Genomic DNA, 24,933 nt, shown 5'->3' with positions numbered 1-24,933 from the left:
AGGCCGATGTGTAGGACTGGTGGCTTGTCCTTCATTGTCCTCTTTTTAGTGAGAAGGACAGCTTCCTCTTTGGTGGTGGAGAAGCAAAAATCTATCCTGAACCTTCCTGGTCTAAATTTTCCACTGTAAAATGTTAATGTTCTAGAAAATGGGTTTGACCGGAGACATGATAGCGGAGTAAAATTTAAAGTCTTTCAGCTCAGTAATTTTCGGACCTTAAGGTTTTGATGTAGGTTGGAAGCGCTGGCTCTGTATATACTATACCAAAGAAAGGTATAGTGTGCACAGAGTCCAGAAAGTCCCCAGAAGTATAGCAGAGGCTAAATTAGGTAAGTACTAACAGTTCTCTTATTGGTAGTGTGGGCGCGCAGTTAGGCTTATCCAGAGATTGTGTTAAGCATTTATTCTATTCACTCAATCAAAACTAATACAGAGACTGAATCCCGACCAATTGGTTAAGTATAACAAGCATTTGCAATGCAATAGGTTTAGCATTACCGAGAGTTTGAGGTATTGGCGTTGCAAATAATAATACAACGCCTATAGCTCATACTTTCAGTAATGCAAGATCTAGTGCATTGCAAATGCTTGCGTAGTGAGCCAACATTGTATGTCTCAGTGCAGTACCTCAAGCTGCTCCTAGAGGTACCTAGTGAACAAGGCACCTGCATTGTATGTCTCGTTGCAGTACCTCAAGCAGCTCGTAGAGGTCCCTAGTAAGCAAGGCACCTGCATTGTATGTCTCGTTGCAGTACCTCAAGCAGCTCGTAGAGGTCCCTAGTAAGCAAGGCACCAGCACTGCATGTCTTGGTGCAGTACCGCAAACTGCTCCTAGAGGTCCCTAGTGATCAAGGCACCAGCACTGCATGTCTCAGATTAGTACAGCAAACTGCTACAAGAGGTCTCTTGTGAGAAAGGCACCAGCACTTCGGACCTCTTTTGATCACATATGGTACTGCACCCTGCAGAAGATATGGTAAATCCCCCTACCCATCATGCATTGCATGCAAGACAGTACTACGAGTACATTCAAATAGCTATGTCCAAATATACAATTAATAGCTATGAAATGTGAAAAGAATTATTACATTAATTTCGGATTACGTTGAACTCTTTATAGAGCCGATGAAGGGAAATGTATAGACTGTCTCGTATAAATGTGAGATGTTCTATTGAGCGTAGTAACCACTGCCAGCCTAGCTTAGGGCCAAGTGTATGTATTGCCTGAAGCCTTTTAAGAAAAGAGAGCCTTGAAGCTGTAATTAAAACCTAGGGAGTAACAACACATGTAACAGGGGGTGTCCTCATGGGACGCTACAAGAAGAGACAAGGGGGTACTAAGGAGGGACTACTAAGTCTATTGACCAATGAAAAGCCACCATTTACAAAGGACAGGGACAGGAGCCAATTAAGAAGATGGGCGGAAAGTGGACAGAGCTTTATGCACATATCCTAAATACTCTTAAGGAAAAATGGGCAACTCAATAAAACCTTGGAGGCTTAGGTAACAAAAACTTTTTCATGAGATAAGATTTCTGCAAAAAAGTGTCCATCTTAGTTGCTTTTGTATATGTGAAACGTTTCTCAGTACCCACTTATGTTACACATTTTTTACATAAATTTGTATCCAAAAAGTAAACACCTGTTCCGTATTTGTATTTTTTGCCCTCTTCGTTCTTTAGATAGATTCTTTTGGGAATATTTTGATTAATTCCTTAATTTATTTGAAAAGAGGCCATTAATTAGGGCTCTTATAATTTGCTTTGAACTATCCATCAACGATGTCTTCGTCGATGGTACATTCCTCACGCTACAGAACTTTTTAGACAAATGGGGGAATACAGCTATGGCCACCTTCATTTACACTAGACTCCGGTCTGCAATGCGCAGTCTGTATCCCACTTTTCCTACGGAGCCGCCGGCCTTGGATGCTCTGCAAATGCTTTATACGGCCAATAGTAGACTGAAGCTGGTCTCCCGATTATATCGAGCTTCACACATAGATGAGGGCGCTGTAGGGTCGCGATCCAGAGCTAACTGGGATAGCAACCTCTCACAACCATTGACAGATGAAGAGTGGGAAGAAAGTTGTGCGATGACTGGAGGGTTAGCGGTCAATGGCAATTTAAAATTTATACACTACAAATATTTACACCAAATGTTCTACACTCCTGCACAACTATATAGATTTGGACTGCGAGACTCCGACTGTTGTGTACGCTGTGGTTCGGATGGTGCTGATTTTGTGCATCTGGCATGGGCTTGCTACGGAGTCTTTGCGTTCTGGACGGATGTGACTGAGGTATTGACCACGGTAGGGAGACAAAATATCGAAATTTAAATATCGATGTACAATAATATCGATGTTTTAATTTCCATGGTATAGAATATCGATGTCCAAAATATCGACAGACAGAATATCGTTTTTATGGTATGTATGTTACAAATATTAAAATTTACTAATATCGAAATTGTTTAGTGTTATGTATTTTATTATGTTGTTTATATGTTTGTTAAATAGGTTATTAAATGTATGTTTGAAAATTAGTAATTTAGTTTACATTGTGCGTTTTAGTATCAGAGCGGGTTGTGGGTTTATAGGGGAATAGGGTGGGAAGTAATTTAATAATAATTAATTAATTTATATATTTATTTAAATAATTAATTAATTATTAATTGGTAATTCATTAATATTAGTTAATTAAATTATTAGAGTTAATGTGCTAATATATTTAATTTTTAGTTATTGTTAATTACATTAGAGTTATTGTGCAAATATATTGAATTTTTTGTTATTGGTAATTAATATTAATTAATCACAATAGTTCGGGTTAATGTGCTAATATATTTAATTTTTTGTTATTGTTAATTAATAATTAATTGGTAATTAATAATTATTGCGTGATTAAATGATATGAATATTTTATGTGTAGTGGGTAGTGTGTTTATAGGGTAATAGGGTGTCATAATTAAATGTAATTAATTAAAGAGATTGTATTTCTTTATTGGTATTTATTGTTAATTGACACCAATGACCTCTGCACCGGAAGAAAAGAGATTCTGAGGACCCAAACTAAGGCATCACTAGCCGAATGCTGAAAAGATTCCACGATTACGTAGTCGAGACGGTTTGCTCGGTCAAGTCCACGCTGGTGACGTGTACGAACAGGGGGTGACCAACTCCAGAAGGAAAATGCTACTTACCAGTATGCATCTGTTCTTGGCATGTAGAGCTGCAGAGTTGCACTGTGCATAGATCATCACCTAGTGTTGGGCCCGGATGTTTGCAGTTTGTTGTGGTCCTGAAAAGTTCTTTGGCAGCTCCATCCCAAGATTGTTTTTCGCCATTAGGGAAATGATGGAGCTTTGCAAGAAGAAGGAAGGATGCCCATGTAATTTGTATCTAATTAAGATAATACTGGAACAGACAAGGGTAGCCGGGGAGGCGGGTGGGCGTGTGCAACTCTGCAGCTCTACATGCCAAGAACAGATGCATACCGGTAAATAGCATTTTCCGTTCGAGGCATACAAGCTGCAGATTGCACACTGTGCATAGATTGTATAGCAGTACCCACTCTTAGCGGCGACCACCCCTATCTGTTGCAGTAGTTTGGAATAATGTTTTGAGAACAGACTGGCCCACATTAGCTTGTTGCTTGGTTTGCACATCTACACAATAGTGTTTTGTGAATGTGTGCGGTGTAGACCATGTAGCTGTTCTGCAGACGTCATCTAGGGGAATGTTCCCTAAAAATGCCATTGAAACCCCTATTTTTCTTGTAGAGTGGGCTTTAGGAGAAACAGATAACATACGTTTAGCTTTGTGATAACAAATCTGTATGCATTTGACAATCCATCTAGCTATCCCAGATTTTGAAATGGGATTACATTTGTGTGGTGGTGAGAAAGACACAAAAAGTTGTTTTGTCTTACGCAAGGGTTGTGTCCTGTCTATGTAGTATAGCAATGCTCTTTTGACATCTAATGTGTGAAGAGCTCTTTCTACTACGGTCTGTGGTTGCGAGAAGAAAACAGGCAGTTCCACAGATTGATTGAGATGGAAATGAGAAATGACTTTGGGCAAGAATTTGGATTAGTACGCAGAACTACCTTATTGTGATGCATTTGCAAGAAGGGTTCTTGAATGGTTAGTGCTTGTAGTTCACTAACTCTCCGCAGAGAAGTAATTGCTACTAGGAACGCAACCTTAGATGTTAAAAATTGTAGTTCACATTTGTGTAAGGGTTCGAAGGAAGGTCCCATTAACCGTGTGAGAACAACTTTTAAATTCCACACAGGTGGAGGGGGAGGAGCCTAGCCAGCAACCAAGATGGCTGCGTAGGGAGCCGGCTCAGCCGACCGTCGTTTCCTGCCCACATATCCTGCATTATATCCTGGGCCCGGGCCCCACTCCCTGCCTCGGGAGCAGAAGCGACACCTACCCCTGCGGCAGCGGGTCATTTCCGTGGTTCCGTGGCGCAGCTACAGCGCCCGGAAGATTGTGGCCTGGTCCATCGTGAAAGCCAGGGCCTTGATTACTGAAGTGGCCGCCCGGGAGTGTGTCAACAGCGCTGACCGCGGACCAGTTACCATCGGTCCATCCCGCTGTCCCCCGGGGTCTTCCGCTCGGCCCTGCAGTTTGGTGAGGGCGCATACACCGATGGGGGTCGGGGGGCTGGATCCCCCGCACGCCCCGAGACACACCCTAAGCCTGCTGCTCAGCACCGAGGCCGCCCCGGGGCACACCTAATCGGGACTGTGGACGGCCCGCCACTGACCGGGCTGCGGAGAAGATACATCCCAGGGGCAATTGATGCCTGTTATGAGGGGGAGTGCAGTGGTGCGGAGTGGGAGAGCTGCAGGCGGTAAATTACGAGCCTACTTGTTAATGAGTACCCCGGGAGTGACGGCGCCAGGGGAGAAGAGGAGGCTTTGTCGGTCCGTTAATACCAAGACAGATGGATAATAAGCGGGTGGCAGAATGAGAGAAAAGGCCTGTTCGAGCCACTTTGGGGGGCCCGCTTGGCTGCCAGCGATTGGGATACAGCGCGGGGGTGCCTGTGGATGCCCGCTGGTGGTGCTGCATCTGTGGAGATTAAAGTGCGACATAGAGGTGGAGGGAGTGGCTGCAACGCATTTCCCAGCCAGAAAGGGAACAGAGGAGAACATCTGCTGGGCAGGGCCACAACATTGGAGGTCTATTGAGGGGCACAATGGTCCCAAACTGCGCCGAGAGGGTTGGCATAGAATAAACCATGGAGAGGTCTGCTCACATCGGAAGCGCGTGGCTCTGAGATCGGAGGTGAGACCTTGGGAGGGGAGTGAAGCCCTCGGACTGCTCCCACCCCAGATTTCCAAAAACATGTCTTCTGGTGGCAGGCTGGTGTGTACCAGTTGGGGAACCCACCAGAGGCCAGTAGTTTTAGAGGGGGCATCTCTAAGATGCCCTAAGTACATTTTTCATTAAATCCCACACTGGCACCAGTGTGGGTTTAATGTGCTGAGAGGTTTGATACCATACGTCCCAGTTTTTAGTAAAGCCATTATGGTGCTGTGGAGTTTGTAATGACAAACTCCCAGCACCATATACTCTTAATGACATTACTGCACTTACAATGTCCAAGACTTGGTCTAGACAGTGTAGGGGTACAGGGCACCTGTACCCTAACCAATGGTTTAGGATAGCCAGCTAGATGGGTGACTGATCTATGCCAGGGCAGTGGGTTGTAGGAATGGCACACAGGGATGTGTGCCATGTTGACTTCACTTTGTTCTGCACCAAAATACACATTTTACTGAAAAGCCCATTCAAGTCTATGTACTGTATTTACAAAGCATTGCATTTCTCTGCAAACAATACTGTAAGTCAAAACAAAGTGCATATACCATTTCAATCCATATTGTATTTCAATTGTATATTTACTGCAAAGTACTTATCACTTACCTGAGCCAGGCTTGCTTGTTTTTAGGAAATAAAATAGCTAAAAGAATATCTTTATACAAAAACAATTGTACTTAAGTTCAGTCCGAGTGTGTGAATTCATTTGCTGACTGAGTGTGTACAACAAATGCTTAACACTGTTCTCGGAAACTGCCTTACTGCTCAACCACACTACCACAAATAGAGTGAGGTGCTATCTAACTTTACCTCTTGCTACCTTTGGGGTTCCAGTGGACTCTGCACACTATACCTCAGTTTGACATAGTATAGACAGAGCTAGCTTTCAACACTTTCCAAACATTGATTCTTTTCACTCAATAAAAGAAAAAGCCAGTAAGGGGGGGGGGGGGGGGGGGGGGGGGGTTCTTAATAGACTATCCAATAAAGACAGAGGAAACCTGTGCATCTCACATTGTTTTGCATAAAGTTACCTGGAGACTGTTCAAGTAAGTTTACAAAAATGTAACTAACCAAAAATAATTTGCAATCACAATGAGAAAATACACACACACAAAAACAGTTCATGCATACAACAGCCATAGAACAAAACAACTGAAGCCTATCAATTATGAAATGGTTTTAGCAGTAGATGAGAACTAGCGAGGTAAGATGGCGTCCGTGGCGTGGGCTGTGCGAACAGATCCGTCCCTCTCTCCCGTCCTCGGACCAGAAAACTAAACTACCGTTGGAGCTTTTGCTGGTGCTGAGGCAGATAACTAAGCGGGAGTATGATAGGAGCTCACCGGCTTGTTAGAAGAGCAGGATTCGGTGCTAGGCTGGCGTGAAGGAGAGCACTGAGTCAGCTAACGGACGCGGGCGTGAGACAGCCAGGAGGCGGCCAGAAGGCGGTCAGAAGGAGGCGGGCTGATCTAGATGAGACGTTATGGAAGAAAGCTGGAGCGGGAAAACCCGCTGCTGATGAAGACGCCGGCTTCTTTTCTCCAGGGAAGGTAGCAATTGTACCGTGGAGCAAGGAGCAAGGAACAGGCTCTGGTGCTAGATCAGGCTGTTTTTTTTTTTTTTGAGTCCAGCTTGAACAAGAGCAGGAGTCGCCGCTACCAGAGTATCAAGCTAGCGGACAGTCAGCGGGAGCCAGCACTATCTGAGATGGCCGGGAGGCGATCTAAGGCGGGCTGACTCAGCAGGGACGTTGTGTGGGAGAATCGGTAGTGGGAAACTCGCTACAGGCGACGGAGCCGGCCTCGCCTTGGGGAAACAAGAAAGTAGCAATAATTTCTGCGAAATAAAAACTTGATACTGTAGCCAAGATAACGGCAAAAAGTCCTGCTACAATATAATACGGATGCTGGGTGATTTAACTAAGTTTAGGCGCAGAGCTCCACTCTGGAGGTCTCCCTTTTTACTCTTGTTCGGCGGATTGCAAAGTCGGGTAGTTCGAGGTAAAGGAGGCGTCTCGAATAGGAAGAAGATGTCAGTGAAAAATGCAGAGAAGGGAAAAGAGACTACGAAAGTAACTACACGCAGCGGTAAAAACAAGGAGTCTGGTACGGGGGAAAGCACTGAAGGACTAAGTAGTGGGGGTGTAAGAGAGTCTGAGAGTATCCCAGAGTCAGCCACTGATTCAACTAGCAACAGTACTGCTAACACTGCGGGAGCCTGGAAAAAAACTTCGAAAAGGTAAGGGGCTCTGTAGCTCCACGCTCCCTGAAGAAAGGGACACAGAATTTGACTCTTCCGGCCATGTTTGAGCGGCAGAGCGCTCGGAACAATGATTGTATAATGGAAGCGGTAGAAACGGTAGAAAATGGGGCATTAGCTATAACTTAAACGTTAACTCCAGACAGCCCGGCGCAGCAGGATGTGGTAATGGTAGAGAATATAGACAATTGTGATAAGTGTGATAAGTCTGACACAGCGCAAAATACTGTGCAACCTCAAGAGCTTCAAGAATTTCTTGAGCAGAAGCAGGATAATCTTGAAGGTGGCGCTTTGGGAGACAGAACAACAAGAGACGCTGATGATTTAGATATTCACCTCGATCTACTGCAGAATGAGGCTGGCTCACTGGGGACTTTGTCAGTACCAGAATCCTGCGAAAAATTGTATTCACTCTCTGAAAAATCATCGGATGAGGACTGGGTAGATGAAGAAAGTGATGTCAGTCAACTGGGGAAAGCAGGATATCGCCTAATTGTAGTGCCTCTACTATAAGGAAGAGAACAAAGAGGAAAAAAGAAAACCTAGAGGGTAGGCAAGATCATTCTCAAGTATCTTGTTCTGCCATAGGAGAAACGACCGAGGAGAGGCAAACGCTGAGTGAAACGAGAAGGGTAGACTCAAGACCTTCTGAGATATCATCCTCGCAGGAAATTACTCTTGCCACTATATATGAAACTAGAATGGTCCACAGAGCCGAGAGTAAAGCTGAAATCACACGGGTGCAGGCTACATGCAGCAAAGTGAAAAATGCAGTAAGGCGGGCGATAAAACTAGGAGCAGAAACTGCTGACAGAGTAACGGAAGCAGAAGCCCGCATATCTGTACTAGAAGACTATGCCGCGGTGCAGAAAGAGGGGCTGGAGAGCATCAAGGCACACCGTGAAGACTTGAGCAATAAGTTGTGTGAACTTGAAAATCATGCTCGGAGACAAAATTTGCGTTTCCTTGGGGTCCCTGAGGGACTGGAAGGGGCGAATCCTCGGAAGTTTGTTGCTGAACTTTTAAAAGAAGCTTTTCTGGACCTAACTACTTGGGACTGGACACGGGAAGTTCAGAGGGCACACAGGTTCCCCTTCAATCTGAGGAAACCCCGTCAAGGACAAGAGAACCTTCCAAGGGCGATACTAGTGTGCTTCAATAACTTTCTAGCACGTGAAGACATCTTTGACTTGGCTAGACCGAACAAGAAAGCAACAGCCAAGGGATGTAATTTTTTTGTTAAACCGGATTTCTGTCAGGCAACAGCCTCGAAGAGGTGGCATTTAAGGCAACTCATCCCGGATTATCAAAAGAAAGGGGCTGTTTACCTGCAGACTCCGGCGAAACTCAAGGTTATGTTTAAAGGTCAAACCAAATTTTTTCAGTCAGAGATTCAGGCGAAAGAGTTTCTGAAATCTTTGTAGATTGTCGAGGGGGGGGATCATAAGTAATAGCCTGGATAAAGATAGAGTAAAAAGGGTGATGTAACTTATACATTTATGCAGCTGGTTTTAGAGATTGGCTGTAGGCTTTATTGTTTTTTCCTGCTCTTTTTTATAGGTGTTTTTTTTCTTCTCTTTATTCTTAGGTAGGATAAAGTTTCTGGTCTCAAGGGATTGTGGGGAGGGGGGCACGGTACTCCATCATTGCAGGGACTGATGGTCCTTGGGCTCATATGGTGGGAAGGTTGGGAGGGGGGAGGGCAGGACAGTAGGGGTGGGGGGGAAAGGGCGGTAAGCGGGGGGGGGCACGGGTTTTAGGTGCTGGGGGGGTGAAAATGGCAGCAGCAGGGTATTCAAATTTGCTTTGGTTAAGGTTTTTGCTAAGGCACAAAATTTATGCGGAGACATTCCATAAGGAGTTGTTGGTAGGAGGTGTAAAAGAGATAAGTGGAACTAAATTTCGAACTAAATTTCGATGGCTAGAAAGATTAAGATCTGTGCATTAAATGTATGCGGTTTAAATGATTCTCGGAAACGACAAGTGCTAGCGAAGATTATACAGATATTGGGTATAGATATACTGTGCTTGCAGGAAACCCATATTGCTTTGGCCAATAGAGAATATTTAAAGAGTTTGGGGATGGAGATGGTAGTTTGCTCCAAGCAGTCTGGAATAAAAAGAGGGGTAGCGATACTAAAAAAAAAAAGGAGGCTTGGTGGATTGTGTAAAGTCTGCTGCAGATAAATGGGGAAGATGGGTAGTTGCGGAATTTAAGGTGGAGCAGCAAGGGTTTACTCTCTGCGATTTATATGGTCCAAATCTGAACGATGCAGAAGTATTTAATTTCATTAATTTAGAATTGGCACAAAGGATTACTCCAGTTTTACTGTGTGGAGATTGTAATATTAATGTGAGGGCAGGGGCAGACATAAGATCCAGCTCAATATATACTGGTAGGAAAAAACTTGGCTATACTGCCCTACGGGGGTTACTTCTGGAGCATGGCCTCTATGATGTTTGGCATGAGAAGAATCCGAATGATCCGGGGTTTACGTATTTTTCTGCTCCACACCAAAAATTTGTCCGGCTGGATTACTTTTTTATTTCATATGTTCTTTTAACACAGGCCAAAATTCAGATCCACCCCCAAACTAATATGGGATCACAACCCTGTAGTTTTGGAATGGACTATTGATATGGGGGGTAAAATAGAATCCCCACGATGGTCTTTTGAACGTAAATTGCTATTGGATGCACAGTATTGTCAGTATATGTCTAAAGTAATAGAGGAATTCTTCGCTTTTAATAAAGGTACGGCAACTCAGGAAATGGTCTGGGACACATTTAAAGCTGTGGTTCGCGGGGAGACACTTAGCTATTCCGGGTTTAAGCGCAAGCAACTCCTAATTGAGCAACGGAAGGATTTTGACGAAATTACAAGAGCTGAGGAAAAGCTGGTAGAGGTGTTAAGGCAAGGAGTGGATTCCGAATTGAGTAAACTGGCTCAAAATAATCTCTCAATTAAAAGAGCTAACGCTTATTCTAAGATAGCTGATATAATTGCCACTAACTATACTCAATATAAGGAAACAGGATATGAGTTTGGGGAGAAAACAGGCAGACTGTTAGCAAAGAGAGCAAGGGAGAAGCAGGTATATAATGAGATCTTAAAAATCAGGGATCTGAAGGGGGTTATACAGGAGTCTACAGAAGGGATTCTATCGGCCTTCCAAGAGCTTTATCAACGACTCTATAGTGAGGAAGGGGAACCTGCTGAACCGAGCGACTACTTAAAGGACACAAGCTCATTAACTTTATCTGAGGCTCAGCAAACGATCCTCTTAGCGCCCCCCAGAATGGGGAGAGATCGAGACAGCGATCTTAGGGCTAGCCCTGAGTAAAGCCACAGGGCCAGATAATATCCCATTGAATTTTATAGAGCATTTAGAAATCAACTTAAAAAAGAACTGCTGGATGTGTGTTGCCAGGCTTTTATGGGAATGGCTCCGTGGTCATGGGCAGAACCTATAATCGTTATCTTTAAAAAGAAAGGAAAAAATCCAGAAGAGTTGGGGTCTTACAGGCCAATCTCTCTTTTTGGAATACTGATAGTAAAATTAATTCGAAGCTGGTCGCCAACCGGTTAAATGATTTAATGACGGGGATTGTTTCTATAAGGCAACACGGCTTTATACATGGTAGAGGTACCACTGACCATATTAGGCGAATAATATCCTTGCTGGATTGGGCGCAGGGGACTTGCTCACCGGTTGGGGTGGCCCTGTAGGACGCCGAAAAAGCGTTCGACAGGGTCACCTGGCCCTTTCTGTGGTCTGTGTTAGGGAAGATGGGGATTCCCGTGGAGCTCATCAAGGCGACACGAACACTTTATTCTCATCCGACTGCGATCATTCGAATTTCTGGCTCTTCGTCGGGGTTGGTGCGAATAGCAAGGGGGACGAGACAGGGTTGTCCCTGTTCCCCCTTGCTGTTCGCTTTATATACCGACTCATTCATTAGAAACCTGGAAAGGAATCCCGCTATTAAACCTGTGCAGGTAAATAGCTGGGAATTAAAAGTCTGCGCTTACGCCGATGATATTGCCGTGGTAACCGCTGAACTCAATACGGCATTGCCCATTATTGTAAAGTCTGCGGAGGAATTTGGCCAATTATCAGGCTATAAGCTGAATAGCGATAAAACCCAGCTTATACACTCGGTGGCAGGATGCCCTGAGAATATGAAGATAGACTAAGAGGCCACGTATCTTGGGATCAAAATTACAGCTACCATAGAGGATATTATTCCTATTAACTTAGATCCGGTAATAGCGTCCTCAAACAGAACTCTAGAAAGGGTTAATAATTTAAAGTTATCATTACTAGGCCGCAGCAATGCGATAATTTTTCCTAGGTTTTTGTATATTTTCCGTGCCATACGATTGTTAATATCTTCCGGGTATTTTGCCCTTATAGGGAGAATGTGCTCTAGATTTTTATGGGGGTACCGTCGGGCCAGGAGAGCATTGAAAAGCTGTGAGTTACCCCGAGATAGAGGGGGGTGGGGCATTCCAAATTTCCAACTGTATCACTGGATGGCAATAATGCAATACATGGGTGTTCTACTACTGCCGGAAGATTCTATGGAGGACTTTTTGACCCCGTCGATCTATGAAATGCTTTTGGGCACTGAGGCCAAACAGTGCTTAAACCGGATAATAGAGCCGAGTTACTATAAAAAACAAACAAATTTAAGATATTTGATACCGCCTTTTCGATTTGGCGATCTATGAAAAAAAAGATTTGGCTCAATACCAACCTAAATATGTAAACTCCTTTGCAGAATTGCTCGCTTCTCCCAGAGCTATTCAATGATGTATAGGTGGAATAATCTAGGCATTAGGAAGCTGGGGGACTTATTTATAGAAAATGATTTTGTATCGTTTGATCATTTAACGAATACTTATCATATACCTCGCTCTGATTTTTTCAAATACCTTCAGGTACGCAGCTTTTGTTCACAGAAACTCTCAAAATCTTTCATTTTCTCGAAGAATATTGAAATTCTAGAAGCGATTAAGCAGCGGCAAAGAATAGGACCCCTGTATCAATTAATCTTGGAGCAAAGGAGGACGATTTAGAGGCTATAGCGAGTAAATGGCAGAACAAACTGAATATTCAATGTATGAATATAGAGAGAAGCTTAGCAATCGCTAGAAATGTCTTATTGAATGGACCACTCATCAGCCAGCATTTCATGTCTGTCTTTGGGCTCTATTATACACCAGGGAAGCTAGCTAAATGGAGTGTTGGGCGTGGGACAAATTGCAGTCGCTGTAATCTTTATGGGGCTGCTGCCGCACACATGTTTTTTGACTGTCCGAAATTGGCGCGATTCATTGCGGACGTTGAGTACTTTCTGGCTGCTGAGCGGTCCATTCAAGTCAAGCTAACAGCATCAATGGTTATTCTTGGTTGTGAGGAAAATGGGACTAACTTGGCCTCTGACACGGACATAGGATTTGTGTTTGTATGTATGTCTGCTTATCGTTTTTGCATAACATCAGGTTGGCTTGATGAAGAGCCACCCAATTTCATTATGTGGCGAACTAAGCTATTATTAATGTACCATCTTGAAACTGCATTGTATAAATTGAAGGGTAGTTCTAAGAAAACATTTGGTCGTAACCTATGGTCCCCAATCGCTAAATGTACAGGAACTTGAGATGTTTTCTTTTGTTTTTCTTTTTCGACAATGTTGTATTATATGTGATTTGATGCGTTCTTTTCACCTTGCTTTTTGACCTGCTCTGTACTGCTGCCGAAAAAAAACTCAATAAAAAAATGTTTAAAAAAGAAATGGCCTTCCTGTAAATGAAAAAAACTTGACTTACCTGCCAACGCAGGTACTTGTAATCCATGTGACCCACAAACAACGACTTAGTTGTAAAGGCATAAGGCTGCACTTCAACATCAGCTCTTGTCACCTGAAAAAGAAGCAGTTCAGATTTAATTGCTACTTGGAGCTCACAGAAACTCTGAAAGAAACACTTCAACGACAAAATCATAAGATTGAAAATGCCACATAGCGAACCATTAAGACTATTTACTTTACAAAATGAAGGTTGTAAAAATGAGTTTTCACATGATTTTAGACAGCATGTCACATACAAGAAACATTGTTGCTCTCCTGCTAGATTTACTTGGGGGTCCTTGCAAATACTCATTAGCCAAAGTGTTTACAGAAGAACGTCCACTTGATGTATAAATTATAATAAATAGTTGCATAAACAAAACACAAAAAATGCAGTTCAAAATACTAAGCCCGTTTTGAACGCATTCAATGTTTTCACTATTTGAGAAAGTGTGCTTTCTTTAAAAAAAAAGCTATTACCCTTAAATGGAAATGAAGAATGACCAGTTTATAAATCTACTGAATAAAAACACAACATGAAACACGCATTTGCAATGCAATAGATCTCGTAATCACTAAGTTTAAGCTATTGGCATTGCAAATGATTTTTTTTTAATTTATGATTTTGTTTTTAAAAGATAAATATAAGGCATTGGTATTGATAATATCAATTGATTAAATGTGCGTAAATGCGCGACCTATTGCATAGCAAATGTTTGGTTTTGTTTGGTCCGGAGAGATTAAGTGGAGGGGTAGAGGGGTAGTAGAGGTGTGGAATGGTGGTAGAAGAGTTGAGCTGTAGAAGAGTGGTAGAACAGAAATATAGGGGTAGGAGAATGATAGAAGAGGGATTGAGGTGTAGATGAAGGTTATAGTGGAAGAAGAGGTGGTGGGGTAGTATACGTGTAGAAAAGTGGCAGAAGAGGGGCATAGTGGACTGTAGAGGGGTAGCAGGGTAGAAAGGTAGTAGAGGGGTAGAGATGGGGTGGAGGTGTAGAAAAGGGTTAATTTGGTGTAGAAAAGCTGTAGTGTGAGGGCCGAGTGTGAGGCCTAAAGTAGTGTGAGGGTGCAGTGTGAGGCCTAAAGTAGTGTGAGGGTGCAGTGTGAGGCCTAAAGTAGTATGAGGGTGTAGTGTGAGGCCTAAAGTAGTGTGAGGGCGCAGTGTGAGGCCTAAAGTAGTGTGAGGGTGCAGTGTGAGGCCTAAAGTAGTGTGAGGGTGCAGTGTGAGGCCTAAAGTAGTGTGAGGGAGCAGTGTGAGGCCTAAAGCTGTGTGAGAGGCTAGTGTGTGTAAGAAATAGCAGTGTGTGTGATAGACAACTGTGTGATAGACAGCAGTTTGTATGAGACATAGGTTGTATGAGACACAGCATTGTGTGTGTGGTAGTGAGAGCATGGTGGGTGAGATGTAACTGTGTGTGTGGTAGTGAGAGCATGGTGGATAAGATGCAGCATTGTGTGTTTGGTAGTGAGAGCATGATGGGTGAGATGCAACATTGTGTGTGTGGTAGTGAGAGCATGGTGGGTGAGATGCAGCATTGTGTGTGTGGTAGTGAGAGCATGGTGGGTGAGATGCAGCATTGTGTGTGTGGTAGTGAGAGCATGGTGGGTGATGCTGCACTGTGTGTGTGGTAGTGAGAGCAGGGTGTGTGTGAGAGATATAGTAGTGTGAGAGAGACAGCAATGTGAGAGAGACAGTAGTGTGATATTTCTCTATTGTATTTGTTGTGCCTTGCAGTGTGTGAGACAGCAGTGTGTGAGTGCCTTGCAGTGTGAGTGACAGACAGGTGTGTGTGTGTGTGTGTGAGTGAGAGAGAGACACAGGAGTGTGTGTAAGAAACAGCAGTGTGTGTGTCCTACTGAGAGCATGGTGTGTGAGAGACAGCAGTTTAATGAATGAGTCACTGAATTTGAGCTTCAACTAGTTCCAGCAACCATGTGTGTGTTACTATGCAATCGCCCCGAAGGGCGCAGGGATCCCTTGAGTGAGCTGTCCATCGTAGTGGGTAAATGGCGGGAAGACGGTGCACACCGCGAGTGTGTGAGCGGGGCCAAACGGGCGGGGCTTCCATTCGAGTTCACATGCCTCTTGTGTGTATAAAAGGTCAGAGACCGATCAGAGCAGCAGATCAAGAGAAAGAAGCTCCTGGTCTGTGGTCACAGGAACAGCACGAGGATTGCACTCGTGAAAGTCAAGGATGCAAAGGCCTCTATCCAGCATCACAGCTGATTTTCGACTGGAGATCTGGGAAGAAGGCACACCTGCCCAGCCTCGACGACGCTCACGATTGTTTTTGGGCTGATGAATGAGTCACTGAATTTGAGCTTCAACTAGTTCCAGCGACCATGTGTGTGTTACTATGCAATCGCACCGATGTGCGCAGGGGTCCCTTGAGTGAGCTGTCCATCATCCTGTAACTATTTTAGGATGGCGCCGGCAAGCTGCCAGCGCCATCCTAAAATAGTTACTAAATTAGCTTCCTCAGGAAGCACTAATAGATACAATAAAGCTGGTGCTCGAGCACCTGCTTTATTTTATTTATTAGTGGATCCTGTTGAAGCTAACTTAGTAACTATTTTAGGATGGCGCTGGCAGCTTGCCGGCGCCATCCTAAAATAGTTACAACAACTTCAAGCTTGGAGGCTTGAACTTTTGCCCCCCGGATCCGCTGCTCGCAGATTTACGGTAAATTTGCGGGAGTTCGCGGATTGCGAATTTACCGAAAATCCGCGAGCGGAACGGATTTTGCACTCACGCTTAGATACCTTCCACATTCTCTATCCCCGTCTCCACTTCTATATTTGCAGACCTTTGAGGACTGGCTCTTTAAGGCACCGGAATTCACACACCAGCTGACGGAGTCACGTGGACTCGGCGGCAGCTTCAAGACGGAAGACGCGAGTGGAGTTCGGCGTTCAGCAGGACCAACCCGCGGGACGAGTCAGGAGGAGACGCTGGTGGAAACCTTCCACATAACCCCATCGGACGGAGGAATCACGCGGGAGGACGTTGCGTTTCCCCGAGAGGAGCACGGCAAAGGAACAACGTCAGAAGCTGAACCGGACGGGCAGCTAGACCCTACCTGGCAAGGCAGACTTTCCGGCCACGGCCCAGGGGGAAGGGTCGTGGCTTCACAAGGTACAGGGGGGGCTTTGGGTTTTCGTGGGGCCGTGCAGGTGAAAAATCCAAGGGTGGGGGAGAACCTGGGGGGGAGAAAGCCCGACCGCTACAACTAGATTAAGACACACCCATCACTGGTGACGGTAGAGGTGGCAAATCCCTTTAACCCCCCCCCTCCCCTCCGCCCCCCCTTGGCTTCCTGCGATAACTGATATAGCTGAAAACCTGTTCCTTATGCTCTTCTTTTTCTTCCTCTTCCCACTTGTTTTATCTCCCCTCCCCCCACCCCTTCCCTCCTGGTCATCACCACCAACGAGGACCGGTCCAAGTCTCTCCAGTCAACATCCAAGGGCTCAAGCTCCGTCATAACAGCTGACCCACAGGAGAAGAAACAAGCATTTACAATGGAATGGTCTCGACATTCTTAAAGTTAGAGCTATTGGCATTGCTCATGACATTTTTATTTATGTTTTTGTTTTTAAAACATAAATAAATGGCATTGTCATTTACAATGCCAATAGCAGGGCAGGAGAGCAAGCACAAGCAACGAGGGGGGCAGGACAGCAAGCACAAGCAACGAGGGGGGCAGGAGAGCAAGCACAAGCAAAAAGGGGGGGCAGGAGAGCAAGCACATGCAAAAAGGGGGGTGTAGGAGAGCAAGCACAACCAGCGAGGGGGGGGGGCAGGAGAGCAAGCACAAGCAACGGGGGGCAGGAGAGCAAGCACAAGCAACGGGGGGCAGGAGAGCAAGCACAAGCAACGAGGGGGGGCAGGACAGCAAGCACAAGCAACGAGGGGGGGCAGGACAGCAAGCACAAGCAACGAGGGGGGGCAGGACAGCAAGCACAAGCAACGAGGGGGGGCAGGACAGCAAGCACAAGCAACGAGGGGGGCAGGAGAGCAAGCACAAGAAACGAGGGGGGCAGGACAGCAAGCACAAGCAACGATGGGCAGGACAGCAAGCACAAGCAAGGAGGGGGCACGACAGCAAGCACAAGCAAGGAGGGGGCACGACAGCAAGCACAAGCGACAAGGGGGCAGGGGCGGGAGAGCAAGCACAAGCAACAAGGGGGCAGAACAGCAAGCAAAAGCAACAAGGGGGCAGAACAGAAAGCACAAGCAACAAGGGGGCAGAACAGCAAGCACAAGCAACAAGGGGGCAGAACAGCAAGCACAAGCAACAAGGGGGCAGAACAGCAAGCACAAGCAACGAGGGGGCAGAACAGCAAGCAAAAGCAACGAGGTGGCAGAACAGCAAGCACCAGCAACGAGGGGGCAGAACAGCAAGCACCAGCAACGAGGGGGCAGGACAGCAAGCACCAGCAACGAGGGGGCAGGACAGCAAGCACCAGCAACGAGGGGGCAGGACAGCAAGCACCAGCAACGAGGGGGCAGGACAGCAAGCACCAGCAACGAGGGGGCAGGACAGCAAGCACCAGCAACGAGGGGGCAGGACAGCAAGCACCAGCAACGAGCGGGCAGGACAGCAAGCACCAGCAAAGAGCGGGCAGGACAGCAAGCACCAGCAACGAGGGGGCAGGAGAGCAAGCACCAGCAACGAGGGGGCAGGACAGCAAGCACAAGCAACGAGGGCGGGCAGGAGAGCAAGCACAAGCAACAAGGGGGGGGGGGACAGGAGAGCAAGCACAAGCAACAAGGGGGGGCAGAAGAGCAAGCACAAGCAACAAGGGGCAGGACAGCAAGCACAAGCAACGACGGGCAGGACAGCAAGCACAAGCAACGACGGGCAGGACAGCAAGCACAAGCAAGGAGGGGGCAGGACAGCAAGCACAAGCAAGGAGGGGGCAGGACAGCAAGCACAAGCAAGGAGGGGGCAGGACAGCAAGCACAAGCAAGGAGGGGGCAGGGGCGGGAGAGCAAGCACAAGCAACAATGGGGCAGAACAGCAAGCACAAGCAACGAGGGGGCAGGACAGCAAGCACCAGCAACGAGGGGGCAGGACAGCAAGCACCAGCAACGAAGGGGCAGGACAGCAAGCACCAGCAACGAGGGGGCAGGACAGCAAGCACAAGCAAGGAGGGGGCAGGGGCGGGAGAGCAAGCACAAGCAACAATGGGGCAGAACAGCAAGCACAAGCAACGAGGGGGCAGGACAGCAAGCACCAGCAACGAGGGGGCAGGACAGCAAGCACCAGCAGCGAAGGGGCAGGACAGCAAGCACCAGCAACGAGGGGGCAGGCCAGCAAGCACAAGCAACGAGGGGGCAGGACAGCAAGCACAAGCAACGAGGGGGCAGGACAGCAACCACAAGCAACGAAGGGGCAGGACAGCAAGCACAAGCAACGAAGGGACAGGACAGCAAGCACAAAACGAGGGCGGGCAGGAGAGCAAGCACAAGCAACAAGGGGGTCGGGGGGCAGGAGAGCAAGCACAAGCAACAAGGGGGGGCAGGAGAGCAAGCACAAGCAACAATGGGGGGCAGGAGAGCAAGCACAAGCAACAATGGGGGCAGGAGAGCAAGCACAAGCAACAATGGGGGGCAGGAGAGCAAGCACAAGCAACGAGGGGGGACAGGAGAGCAAGCACAAGCAACGAGGGGGGACAGGAGAGCAAGCACAAGCAACGAGGGGGGACAGGAGAGCAAGCACAAGCAACGAGGGGGCAGGACAGCAAGCACAGGCAACGAGGGGGCAGGACAGCAAGCACAGGCAACGAGGGGGCAGGACAGCAAGCACCAGCAACGAGGGGGCAGGACAGCAAGCACCAGCAACAAGGGGGCAGGACAGCAAGCACCAGCAACAAGGGGGCAGGACAGCAAGCACAAGCAACGAAGGGGCAGGACAGCAAGCACAAGCAACAAGGGGGGGCAGGAGAGCAAGCACAAGCAACAAGGGGGGGCAGGAGAGCAAGCACAAGCAACAAGGGGGGCAAGAGAGCTAGAACAAGCAACAAGGGGGCAGGAGAGCAAGCACACGCAACTATGGGGGGCAGGAGAGCAAGCACAAGCAACGAGGGGGGACAGGAGAGCAAGCACAAGCAACGAGGGGGCAGGACAGCAAGCACAAGCAACGAGGGGGCAGGACAGCAAGCACAAGCAACGAGGGGGCAGGACAGCAAGCACAAGCAACGAGGGGGCAGGACAGCAAGCACAAGCAACGAGGGGGCAGGACAGCAAGCACAAGCAACGAGGGGGCAGGACTGCAAGCACAAGCAACGAGGGGGCAGGACAGCAAGCACAAGCAACGAGGGGGCAGGACAGCAAGCACAAGCAACGAGGGGGCAGGACAGCAAGCACAAGCAACGAGGGGGCAGGACAGCAAGCACAAGCAACGAGGAGGGGCAGGAGAGCAAGCACAAACAACAAGGTGGGGCAGGAGAGCAAGCACAAGCAACAAGGGGGCAGGACAGCAAGCACAAGCAATGAGGGGGCAAGACAGCAAGCACAAGCAACGAGGGGGCAAGAGAGCAAGCACAAGCAATAAAGGGCAAGACAGCAAGCACAAGCAACGAGGGGAGCAGGAGAGCAAGCACAACAAGCGAGGGGGGGCAGGAGAGCAAGCACAAGCAACGAAGGGGCAGGACAGCAAGCATGAGCAACGGGCGGGCAGGACAGCAAGCACAAGCAACGAGGGGGGGGGCAGGAGAGCAAAGCCCCATACTAAGAAACATTACATTTCGGAGCGAGACTGCACAAGCGCAGCCTACGGTCCAAGACCTAAAAAACCGGAATGGACTATGAGTCCCAGAATTCTTGGCACTTAAGACTATCAGTCCCTCAGAATGTCTTTCTTTTGTTAAATCAATAAATCCCTTGAAAACCACATAGTTGTCCTGGTATGCTTCTCCACTGCGCCACATGTGGTGTCAGAAGGGGGATCACGGTCGCCTCCAAGATGGAAAACCTGATCCAGCAGTTAATAAGGGGACAGGAGAAGCTGGAGTGGGTGGTAGAAAAACAAATGTCCTCCGCTCAAGCAGAGCGGGAACTCCTAAAAGACAGTCTAGCTAATCACGCCGACCAAATGTTGAAGGTAGCAGATGACCGCCGAGGACTAACCACACAGTTACAGATACGTGCAGGAACAGGCCCTAATGTCTCCTTACAAAAGTACGCTACAGGAGAGGACCCAGGCGCGTTTCTCCTTAATTTTGAAAGGGCAGCACTGGCTTCCGGGTGGCCCAACGTAAATGGCCTTTCTCTTTAGCCCAGCTCCTTACCGGAGAAGCACAGGCCGCCTACCAGGTGGCCAACCCTAATGGCAACACCCCATATCAAGAAATAAAAGAACTGATTTAAGATCACATGGGGATGGATGCGGAAGCATATGTGGTAAAATTCAGGAAAGAACGGGGTACGGCATCGGATAATCCTAAGACCTTGCATTTCAAATTGAAAGCCGCCGCAGACAAGTGGCTAAAGCCCCAAATAAAGTTAAAGGAAGACATCATGGCCATGATTTACTTAGAACAGTTCCTTACCTATACAGAGGTGGCTCAAACAACATCTCCACCTCAGTCCAAAACAAGCGGTGGAAATGTCCATTACATTCTACAGAGCACAGCGCCGGGCTTTGCCTTGGGACACTGATAAAACCACAAAACCAATGAGTGTTCCAGGGAAACAAGGTAAAAAAATATAGTGAAACCCTCTACAGAAATAGTGAAACCCAAACAATTCCGGTTAGAACCACTTCCACTTCTCAACCCACAATGTTTCGAGGGTGGCGAGTGGGGGCATATTGTAAGGAACTGTCCTAGAAAAAAGCCCCAGGAAGAACCCATGGACATTGGATGTATTCCCTGTTCCATTCTGTACTCTGCAGAACTAGGGCCTAGCTTTCACGTAAGTGTACAAGTGAAGGGGGTACCTATAAAAGCATTACTTGATTCAGGGTGCAAGTAGTCCGTAGTTCTCCAGTCCCTGGTAGCCCCTTTTCAAAGCATAGCCAGAGAGACAGTGCCTATATGGTGTGTATACAGCAATGTCAGAGTGTATCCATTGATTAATATTCCTGTGACGCTTCACACAGGACAAACCTTAGAAGTAAGCCTTTGGGTTGTTCCTACTTTACCAGAACAGATGATCAGAGGACAATATAACCCATCCTTTATACGATTTTTAGTAGAAAAACTGCATAGAGACATCCCCTCTACATCCGCACACTCGTCTTTGCTAGCACAGGCTCCTTGACTGATTGAGAAAAGCTTTAGATATGAGCAGAAAAACGACCCAACCCACAAATCCGCCTGGGAACAAGCACAACAAGGGCCACAGCCAACACCAATCTCTTACCCGTCTTTTCTCATAAAAAACGAATTGCTGTACAGGGTAAGGAAACAAGGATGCTCCCTGCAGTTAGTTGTACCTCAAGCATTCCGAGAGGAGGTTCTTTTTTTTGCTCATTCGCATTTGTTAGCAGGACATAGAGGGGCACAAAAGACTATCCAGATGTTATTACAACATTTCTATTGGCCTGGTATCTTTTCCCATGCCATCCGGTTCTGTCAAGAATGTGAAGTTTATCAAAGGACGAATCGTTATAGGCCCCCAGCAGTTGTGGGTAACCCGTTTGAAAGGGTCAGGAAGGACCTTATTGGACCGCTTCCACACACAAAGAAAGGCCATGCATATGCCTTGGTCGTGGTTGACTATGCACTTTTAGTGTATATGGTTTTTCGTGCCCCTCGGGCATTTGTGTAAATTGTGCGACTTAAAGTATTTTCGTAAGAGTTTTGTTGTGTGCTTAGCTCCCTGACTCATAAAGAGTTCAGGGTAGACTTGTTATAAATAAATATCCTTTTATTTTCATAACAACTTGTGTGGTGTCCTTTCACTTGGTGTTCAAGGGGTATATGTGATGGTATAACAGCTGGCTTAACACGCCCTCTAGAGTTTAGCCTAAAGACTGCTCTTGTCCATGCTACTAGGATAGCTGGTCTAGAAGGTTGACTTACAACCAATCATCAATAAGGGTTGTTTGGTAGGATACAAAGTGATCACTAGAATAGTGAGCACTATATATCAGGCCAACTTCTCACAATTACATTTTTAGGGTTTCAGTTATTTATGCATTTTTATATAGCGTGTACTCTACCTGAAAGTGTCAGATTGCTTTACAAGTGATCCAGTTACATTACAGAAGGACATCAGAGTACATGGATCACGTGCAAGATACGAAACAGATACATGCGTGAAATAAAGACAAATCAAGTAAGTCCGGTTATCAGGTTCGCTTTAATACTCCTGACACAACATCCATAGACTAGTCAACTGCCGTTGAACCAACTGAAACACAATAGGCAGAGTAGAACATTGCGACCGGGCAAAAGAATGAAAGGTTACTTTGAGGGGAGAAAGGGCCAAACCAATTAAGAAAGAACTAGGCAGGAAAAGGGAAAATACAATTTGGTAAATACAACAATGTGCCTAAACACATACAAGCTCTTGGCATTGCTGTGGGGAGGGGGGGAAGAGAAATGCGAGACACGGCCTGGCGGCCGTGAAAGTGAAAGTACGGCCGGCCGGTCGTGAATATTTAGGGGAGGAGAAATGCCTGAGGCAGAGGGCACAGCTTCAGATGCCTGTGGGAGGGAGGCTGGTGGCTTTGAAGTGCATGTGCTTTTTTCACGGGCACTGCATGCAATCGCCGATGGTTAAGTTCTGGTTAAGCCCCAATATCTCTTGCAAGCTCAATGCGCAAACGCATTGACAGGCTCGACCTAAAAAGGAAGTAAGGGCGTTCCTGGGGCTTCTTGGTTATTATAGGCGGTTCATACCCCAATATTCAGAGCTAGCGGCACCCCTGACTGACTTACTCCCAAACATTTTTAAGGTCAAAGATCTCCAACAACCCAACACCAGGTCGAGGCAGGCCTTTTTAGATCTCAAAACAGCTATAACCGCTGCCCCTATTCTACGCTCTCCCGACTTTTCAAAACCCTTCCTGTTACACACAGATGCATATGAACATGGTTAAGGGGCTGTGTTATCTCAAACCTCACCTGAAGGCACGGAACATCCTGTACTTTTTATAAGCTGTAGGCTTTTTCCCCGGGAACAGCGGTACCCTATTATTGAAAAAGAATGCCTAGCCATTAAATGATGGGGTAAAGATACCTTCAAGGGTTTTAATGATGCTGTATCATTCGCTGCGTGAGGACGGACTCTGACACATTGAACTCAGAACTGACTACCTCACTGAAAAAGATTTACAAGAAGGCGTCGCTATACCTTCGAATGTGTAAGGGAATCCTTTAAAATTAACGAGGACCCCGTCCCTAAACCCGTGGTTTCGGAAACGACCGACTTAACAGATACCAACACGACATTTTTAATCTCTATGGTGCAAACTATCACATCTACCTGGGACACCTGTTGGCTCCCATAAGGGTACTTCAGCGCAATACAATAATTCTTGAATCGGTATCAGCGCTAGGAAATTGACTTTATGATCCGGACGCTTGCATGATTGACACATGCGCCTACATGATTGAGGGTACTCAAGATATGAAATCCATGTCCTGAGGATGGTCTCCTACACGAAAGAATAGAGACCGAAACGTCGACTGTGGCTTTATCTACCATTGAATATTTAATTAATTTTGTGTTAGGTAGAAAAGCTTGAGCAATTGATGTAACAAGGGCTGTGTGGATTAATGGTTTTACCCTTTTACATCTTTGCTGTTTATCTTACCCAACTTTCTAACTTGATTTGAAAAAAAGATTAAAAGACTCTTTGTTTATATACACCCGTTTTTCAATCTCTTTTTGCTCTCTCTCCTGACTGATTACTCACAAGTAACAGCTTTGAATATATGTCATTTTTGTTGTTGCATAACCAGCATTAGTGGGTTCAAATCACTAAGCCCACACGATCTCATCCTTTAAGTGATTTTAAAATTCTTGTGTCTATTAAAATCCCTTGAAGGTATATTTACCCCATCGTACTCTTTGCCCAAACCCTCCAGGGTATACTGGGTCGCCCACTATCAATTCTCATAGCCATTAAATTGGCTGTAGACAAGCTTAGATACTATTTGGAGGGCGCCCACTTTGTCCTTTTTACTGATCACGCCCCATTACTTTGGATGAGTCGCAATAAGGGAAACAACCCTAGGATTCTATGATGGTTCCTTTACCTCCAGCCTTATTTCTTTGAGGTAAAACATCGAAAAGGTGCAGACAATGGGAATGCTGATTTTCTGTCCATTCTTCCATTGTTCCCCGATCGTGAACAAACTGGGGTAGGGGCGTGTGAGGATGTGCAGTCTGAGGACGCCGCGCTGGGATACCTTCCACATTCTCTATCCCTGTCTCCACTTCTATATTTGCAGACTGGCTCTTTAAGGCACCGGAATTCACACACCAGGTGACTGAGTCGCGTGGTCTCGACGACGGC

The 24,933-nt window shown here is 46.5% G+C and overlaps 1 protein-coding gene across 1 annotated transcript in view; it reads right to left on the bottom strand.

Moving 5' to 3' along the window:
- GTPBP4 (GTP binding protein 4) overlaps window positions 1–24,933 on the bottom strand; it is a 211,195-nt gene that overhangs the window by 97,822 nt on the left and 88,440 nt on the right. Inside the window, exon 6 of the mRNA XM_086951152.1 lies at window positions 13,437–13,529. Coding sequence (XP_086807278.1) covers window positions 13,437–13,529 — 93 coding nt within the window. The remainder of the gene's footprint in view (window positions 1–13,436; window positions 13,530–24,933) is intronic.

The sequence above is a fragment of the Lissotriton vulgaris genome, unplaced genomic scaffold, assembly GCF_964263255.1.
Source record: "Lissotriton vulgaris unplaced genomic scaffold, aLisVul1.2 SCAFFOLD_314, whole genome shotgun sequence".
Taxonomy (NCBI): domain Eukaryota; kingdom Metazoa; phylum Chordata; class Amphibia; order Caudata; family Salamandridae; genus Lissotriton; species Lissotriton vulgaris.
The sequence above is the reverse complement of the archived record's forward strand: the minus strand, read 5'-3'. Positions and strand labels throughout refer to the sequence as shown.